This window comes from Bison bison, unplaced genomic scaffold, assembly GCF_000754665.1.
Source record: "Bison bison bison isolate TAMUID 2011002044 unplaced genomic scaffold, Bison_UMD1.0 scf7180017864291, whole genome shotgun sequence".
Classification (NCBI taxonomy): Eukaryota; Metazoa; Chordata; class Mammalia; order Artiodactyla; family Bovidae; genus Bison; species Bison bison.
The window spans coordinates 2240390-2248762 of NW_011494863.1; the positions used below are offsets into that span (position 1 = coordinate 2240390).

Genomic DNA, 8373 nt, shown 5'->3' on the forward strand with positions numbered 1-8373 from the left:
GGCCACCTGATGGACGTCAGCGGCACGGGGACCCTGTCCCAGAGCTACCAGTATGAGGTGTGTCTGACTGGAGGTACTGGGACGAATGAGTTCAAATTCTTGAAGCCTGTCTTACCCAGTATTCTAGAATCAAACTTTGAAAGGAAATCAGAAGGAAGTCCAATCCTCCAGAATCGTTTAGGCATCTAAAACTTCTCCAACTTCGTACGTTAGTTTTATCTCCTACACTTTTCCCTTTTTTAAAAGTGAAAGTGAAGTCGCTCAGTCGTGTCCGACTCTTTGCGACCCCATGGACTGTAACCTACCAGGCTCCTCCGTCCATGGGATTCTCCAGGCAAGAGTACTGGCGTGGGTTGCCATTTCCTTCTCCAAGGGATCTTCCCGACATAGGGATCGAACCCCGGCCTCCCGCATTCCAGGCAGACGCTTTAACCGCTGAGCCACCAGGGAAGCCCCATCCCTTTTTTAACCTGGTAGTAATAATTCTACTTGTCTTTCTTCTTTTCAAAGTTTTTCATAGTAATGCTAATCTTCGTTTTGTTGGCCTGTTTGCTCTATAATTAGTTTTCCAATTATTGTTAGTAAAATTTTGTATCAGGAAAGTTCATACTACTGGTTAAATTTTTAGTATTTATTTCTAAATGATAATATGAAAGCCTTTCAGAATAAAAGTAATTCTAACTTTATAAAAAATTCTTTTCTCACTGTATATAACACTATGTAAAAATGTCTGACTCATTTTATATTTCATTTTTTTATTACTGGAAGGTTTTAAGTTTTTGTTATTTACACAACTATGACTTTTCTATAACACCTCTTCTGTTTGGAATGGAATCAATTTATATTTGTGTGCTGTGCTGTGTGCTGTACTAAGTCGCTTCAGTCATGTTCCACTCGTCGTGACCCTATGGACTATACCTTCCAGGTTCTTCTGTTACTTGTCTCCAATTTTTTCCAAGCTCTGTTTGGATTTTTGTTTTATCAGTAGATAGCCACATGTATAACTTCCTATTTATTTCAAAATCACTCTTGTAATCATTGGACTTTCACTTTAAAATACATGTTATCTCATGAACGTTTATCTTTTTCATCTATTCTGTTCTAATTTAATGTTGAAGACTTTTAAGTTCTTCCTTATATCTAACTGAAGTCATGATCCTGTTAAGAGTTTAATGATACCCACAATGACTAATGAGTTCTCTTTTTTAAAAAAAATTATTCTTAACTAGAGGATAATTGGAGAAGGCAATGGCACCCCACTCCAGTACTCTTGCCTGGAAAATCCCATGGACAGAGGAGCCTGGTAGCCTGCAGTCCATGAGGTCACTAAGAGTCGGACACTACTGAGCGACTTCACTTTGACTTTTCACTTTCATGCACTGGAGAAGGAGATGGCAACCCACTCCAGTGTTCTTGCCTAGAGAACCCCAGGGATGGGGGAGCCTGGTGGGCTGCCATCTATGGGGTCGCACAGAGTTGGACGCAACTGAAGCGACTTAGCAGTAGCAGCAGCAGACGTGACCAAGCAATACATTGTCTGCCGCTGTCCCGTACTATTACAAACAAATTCTCAAGTGAGCTCTAAATTCTGCCCCTAGAGGAGCTATTGACACAGCGTTCCAGTATCTGTTTGCCTTTGGATGATGACATTGTTCTGGTCAATAGGTAATTTGAAAGGAAATACATTGTAGAATTAACATTACTTAAGCAAAGAAAACTTAGTAAAGATATGTTGGTGAGGGAATTGAATGATTTGAAGAAATAGTCAACTCTGTTGTCAGGATGACTCTTATCTCCAGGAACCTGGTGTGGTTGGCAGAGTAATGGCCCCCTAAAGACATCCACATCCTAATCCCTGGAACCCGTAAATATCCTGTGTTGTATTGCAATAGGAAATTAAGGTTCAGAGGTATTAAGGTTGGTAATCATTCTTAAAATACGGAGAATATCCTAGACGATTTGGAGGGCCTGATTTAATCAGTTGAAAGGCCTTAAGAGCAGCTTTGAGTCTTCCTTGAGATGAAGAAATTCCAACTGTGGGCAGCAGCTTCAGTTGATGCCCCAGATTTCCAGCCTTTCCTTTCTAATTGCCTCCTCTACAGATTTTGGATATTGCTTAGCCAGCTCACCCAATCAAATAAGTCACTTCCTTACAATAAATCTCTTAACATGTATCTCCTGCTGCTTGTTTCTCTGATTGAACCCTGACTGATACAGATTTTGGTTCCTGGAAGTAGAGTGCTGCTGTAACAAATAACTAAAAACATGGAAACTGGCTTGGAATTGAGTAACAAGCATAGGCTGGAAGAATTGTGAAGAGCATGATGGAAAAGTCTTAGATTGCTTTGGACAGACTGTTAGTTGAAATACAAATGTTAATAACTCTGCTAGCAAAGATTCAGAAGGAAGTAAGTTGAGAAAGGAAGTAAGTTGAGGAAGTATGGTTGAGAAAACATATACTGCCATGTAGAATATCTAAATCAAAACCTTAGGAGACTTGGTAGTAATATGGATGTTAAAGTCACTAATGATGAGGACTCAGAAAGAAATGAGGAAAATGTTTTTGGAAACTGGAGGAAAGGGAATCCTTGCTACATAGGGGCTGAAAACAGGTGCATTGTGTCCTGCAGTGGAAATGTGAGAGAAAAAGGACTTGTAAGCAATGAACTTGGATATTTAGCTGAGATTTCCAGGCATAGGTTGAAAGTGCAGCCTCGTTTCTTCTTGCTGCTTATAGTAAAATGTGAGAAGGATAAAATAGATTGAGGGAAGGACTGTTAAGCAAAAAGGAACCAGAATTTGATGATTTGAGAAATTCTCAGCCTATTCAGATTGTAAAAGATGCTAAAATTAGGAAAGAAAGCCAAGGATATCACAGGTGTACACTATTTGTATTGGGCATACACACTGAGACAATACTATAATGAGATGAGATCTTTGAGAACCCTACATATATTTCTTATATGGGATGTCTATAAATCTTTGGGGACCAGAGAGTGGACTATGATAGGGAGAATAATGGCCTCACAAAGTATCTATGCCCTAATCTCTGGATATCTTGTTATGTGGCAAAGGGGAATTTAAATTGCAGATGGAATTAAGGTTGATAATCAGCTGACCTTATAATAAGATTACTCTAAATTATCCAAGTGGGCTTAGAACCACAAGAACCTTTAATAAGTGCAAGTGGGAAGCAGAAAAGTATCAGAGTGATATTATGTGAAAAACTCTGAACCAGCTATTACTGAATTTGAAGACAGAAAGGAGCCACCAGTGAGAGAATGCAGATAGCCTCTAGAAGCTAGAAAGACAAGAAAATGTATTCTCCCTTGCTTCCAGAAAGGAATATAATTCTACCTTAACTTTAGCCCAGTTTAACTTCAGACTTCCAGAACAGTAAGATAATAAATTTGTGTCATAATTTGTTAATAGTAGCTATAGAACATGAGTACAATGGCTATCAACAGAGCTATTTCCAAGCCTATTTTTCTTTGCCTTCCCCTACTTCAGGCCAGAATATTCATATTCCCATAATCTCTTGCAGATAGGAATGTCATATCACTCTATTATTGCTAATGATATAGAAGTGTAATTGGGAATTGGGCTTAAGGGAAATATTTTTGAAAGGGATAATCTCCTGTGGCATATTCCTTAGGATTTTGCCCATTTTCCTTTTTCTTAATTGGCACTGGTATTGAGTAAACTTTGAGTTGAAGCAGCCAACTTGCAACCATGAGATGAATACCATAGAACAAAGGTTATATATACCAAGTATGGTAAGATGGAAAGCCCCTGAATTTCTTACAGCATTGTCAAGTTACCACATCTCTGTACTACCTCCTCCAGGCTTTATGTTGCACTTTATAAATAAACTCTTATGTGATTAAACAATTGTAGTCAGGTTTTCTGTTGATTATAGACAAATGCATTCCAAGCTGACATATCTCTTCTCTCCTTCTTGTGAGTAAGGTTGACTCACAGAGTTGTCTGATTAGGTCCTAGGTTGTCTGTTTAAGATATATGACATGCTTGTCAAAAAAAATACTTTATCTTCCCTTAGGTGCTATCAAGGGATAGTACTCTTGACTTTCCATGGCTGACTTTATATCTTTATTCAGTCATCTCTCAATCTGACTAATAAAAACATACACAAATAATTGAACTTCCAAAGGAATTTTCCTGGCTGGTAGCAACCCTAAAAATTGAGTTTTGGAAAACAGAATGAGAAAGTGACCTGATAAATGCCAGCTATACTTTTAAATCTGCATCAGTGGTGTCTTCACAAGATGACTAGAAGTTTATTTATGAAACAAACCAGATTTGTTTAAGGTTTGTTTATTTATGAAACAAACCATTTGTTTCCCTCTCAGGCATGGAAGTGGCACAGCCAAAAATTTTATTTAGTAAAATAAATTGACTACATATGAGTCCTGAAAATCTTCATAAGCATATCAGCAAGCTATATGTCCTGGTAGAATATGCTTGATGAAAGGATCAGAAATTCCTGACAACCTTTTCAATATACAGAGATGTGTGTTTTCAGGCTTGAAGGTGTCAGTAGGCACTACTCTTTTCCTATCTTACTTTACAAGTACTTTATTGGTAAAGTGTAGAATTTAAAGGCATCTCCAAAGGCTTCCTACTTACATCTCTTTTGACTGATCTGGAATACCTTGAAAAGAGTGTTACTTCCAGTTTATCAGCATAATCATGAAAATCAATAAAAATATATCATTATACATGATGGAATTACCTCACAAAGTTTTAGAATTCCTTAGCTTCCCCCAGCGGAGAAGGCAATGGCACCCTACTCCAGTACTCTTGCCTGGAAAATCCCATGGACAGAGGAGCCTGGTAGGCTGCAGTCCATGGGGTCGCTAAGAGTCGGACACGACTGAGCAACTTCACTTTCAGTTTTCACTTTCATGCATTGGAGAAGGAAATGGCAACCCACTCCAGTGTTCTTGCCTGGAGAATCCCAGGGATGGGGGAGCCTGGTGGGCTGCCATCTATGGGGTCGCACAGAGTCGGACATGACTGAAGCGACTTAGCAGCAGCAGCAGTTTCACCCAGAGTGTTTGTATATTTGTCTATGCTTGTATATGTGTGCATTTGTGTGTATATGTGTGTGGCAGGGCTGAAGGGGAGTAGCTTTAGCAGATGGTAGAGATGTTCTGCATGCAGAGATAATGTATCAGAGTAACAATGCTTTTCCATAGCTTTTTGATAGCTTTTCCACACTGTAAAGATGGGTTTTTTTCCTTAATGCATAAATGTATGTAATAGAATTGCCATTGGGGAGGGAAGTGTAAACCAGACTTGGTCATTTTTTCTCCAGTGAGCTCAGGAAAAAGTAAATTGTTGAATCAAATTGTTCATGTGTAGGGTTGGATCCTGTCTTTATTTAAAATATTGATATTTTGTTTCATCATGAATTATTAAGTTTGACTTTTTAGAATATTGAATTAAGTAGTATCTATCTTTACTTTTTAAGTATTTTGTTGACCCATTAATTTTGCTTCTGAGATGCTTACCTTTCCCTAGCCCTGGTCCTGTTGGTAGTTTCTATCTTGCAAGTTCAAATATCATCACAGCAGTAGTGATGGTGGTCACAGCTGAAATCTGAGTGGTGAGATCTGAATCAAGTCTATCTCCATTCTGAACTTGAGGTAGTAGCAGCAACAGTAGAAGAATACAATAAGATCCTAGGAGATCCGACAAACAAGTCCTGCAGACTGGGAACGGAAGAGCACCTGTATGGCTGTGATTCATCAGGCAAATTATCTGTTTTTCTTCCAGGTGGCATGCGGCAGTGTGAAAATGTTATCTATTGGCTGGTTTCAATTTGCACTGTTCAGAATTTTTGCATCTGTGTTCATGAGGGATATTTGTCTCTCTATATATTTTTTCATGTTATCCTCTTGTCAGTTTTAGTTTCAGGGTTATACTGATCTCATAAAATGAGCTGACAATTCTTATTCCACCTCTGTTGTATGAATGAGGTTTATAAGATATTTATTGTTTCTTTGTTATGTATTTGACAGAATTTACCACAGAAGCCATGTGTGGCTAGCATTCTCTTTGTGGGGAAATTCTGAATTGCAAATTCAACTTCTTAAATAAATACGCTGCAGTTCCAATTTTCTATTTCCACTTGTGTCAGTTGGTAACTTATGTTTTTTAAACAATTTGTCCATTTTATCTAAGATGGTAATACATGAAGTTATTGATAATATTGTTATTATATTTTCAATATATTTAGGATCTGTAGTGTTGCCCCTCTTTCATTTTTGGATATTGGTAAATATGTTTTCTCTCCTTTTGCCTTTATCAGTATTGCAGTTAGTATAATGATTTTATTAGTCATTTTTTTAAACCAACCTTGTCATTGTTATTTTACTATTTCTGTTTCACTGATTTCTACTCATATGTTTTTCTTTTCTTATACCTACTTTGGGTTTAATTTTCTATTCTTTTTGTAGTTTCTCTGAAAGCTCAGATCATTGACTCTTTCCTAATACATATTAAAATGTAAAAAAATAAAAATTAAAGCTATAAATTTCTTACTATGCATTAAGCTGCATTTCATGAATTTTGATACATCGTGATTTTATTAATATTAAGTTTGATTTTATCATTTCCCTGTTGATTTCTTCTTTGATCTGTTGCTTAACTAGAAGTATGACTTAATTTCCAAATATCTGGGGATATTATTTTGGATGTCCCAAACAGGTCTGTTTTAGTCTGAGAAGATACTCTGTACAATTTCACTCCTTTAAAATTGAGTTTTGCTGTTTTGTTGTTGTTATCTAACATATGGGTTATCTTGCTATGTTTTATATGTATGCTTGAAAGAAATGTGTATTCTATAGTCGTGGTGTGTAGTAATCTGTAAATATCAAACCAAATTGCTTTCATAATGTTTAAATATTCTTTATTCTTACCACATTTTCCTATATGTTCTATCAGTTACTGGGAGAAAAATGTTAATTCTTCAATTGTTAATTGTGGATTTGTCTATTCTTTCAGTTCTAGCATTTTTGTAACCTTATGTATTGGCAAGCTTTGTTGTTAGATATGCACATCATTAGAATTATTTTATTTTCAATAAATTGACACTAATCATCATGAAATATCTCTTTTAGTTTCTAGTAATACTTTAAATCTGATATTAGTAGAGTTACCCATATTTCTTATGCTTGGGGTTTGTATAATATATCAATTTTCATCCTTTTGCTTCTATTCTGTCTTTATATTTTAAGTTCATCTTTGGTAAACTACCATGCATAGAGTTGCATCTTGCTTTTTTATCCAGTCTTATCATTTCTGCCTTTTAATAAGATAGTGCATTCTATTTACATTTAATATAATTATTTCTATAATTGTGTCTATTCTCCTTTTTTTGTTTTCTTTTGGCTCAATTCTGTAATTTTTGGTATTCCACTTTATATCCTAAATTGACTTTTTACTTATAACATTTTGGGATAGTGTTTACTCTAAAAATAGGAATACACAAACTTTACTTATCACAGCCTACCTTAACTTAATATACTACTTCATCTATCATGTGAAAGCTGCCTATTATGTAATTACCATCATTTTTGCCATAGCACAGATCAGTGCAAGACACAGGAGAGATATTTAAGAATTCATTTAGTGGAGGATCTCTGTAAATATGGTCAAATTGGAAAATACTTCAGAAAGACCTTGAAATCTACTATGTGGAAGGTATTTCAGACTGGAGAGATATATAATGAGAGTAATCAATATGGAAAAGTCTTCAGCCTGATTCCAAATTTAAATGTGTACAACAGAACTCATACTAAAGATAAATCCTGTGAATTCACTAGATCTGTGACAGCCTTCATTAATCATTCACTTGTTAAGACACACTGGACAGACTCCTAACAATATAAGGAATGTAGAAAACTTTTCAGCTTTTCTTTGTATCTTAGGACTCATGTGAAAATTCACATTGGAGAAGAGTACTATGAATATACAAAATGTAGGAAAGCTCTCATTCATTCTTCATGCACTGCTGTACATGTAAGAACTCACAGTGGAGACAGGCTTTATATTTACAGAATGTGAAAATGCCTTCCATTTCTTTCATCTCTAAGAAAATGTGAAAACTCTCAGTGGAGAAAAATTCTGTGAAGGCAAAAAATGTGGAAAAATCTTCAACTGGCCCTCATTTTTTAGTTACACATGTGAGAATTCATATTGAAAATATACCCAATGAATGTAAAAGAGTATGAGAAAGTTTTATTTCTTCTATATCCCTTAAAGTACCTATAAGAACTCAAATTGGAAAGAAGTATTATGAATATAAGGAATGTGGGAAAACCTTCACTTATTCTTTTTTTTAAAACC

At 35.9% G+C, this 8373-nt stretch overlaps 1 protein-coding gene across 1 annotated transcript in view; it reads left to right on the forward strand.

The window, feature by feature from the left end:
- Nucleotides 1-5818, forward strand: part of PCDHB15 (protocadherin beta 15) — a 9376-nt gene extending 3558 nt beyond the window's left edge. Inside the window, exon 2 of the mRNA XM_010850634.1 lies at nucleotides 5800-5818. Coding sequence (XP_010848936.1) covers nucleotides 5800-5818 — 19 coding nt within the window. The remainder of the gene's footprint in view (nucleotides 1-5799) is intronic.
- Nucleotides 5819-8373: the final 2555 nt, after the last annotated feature.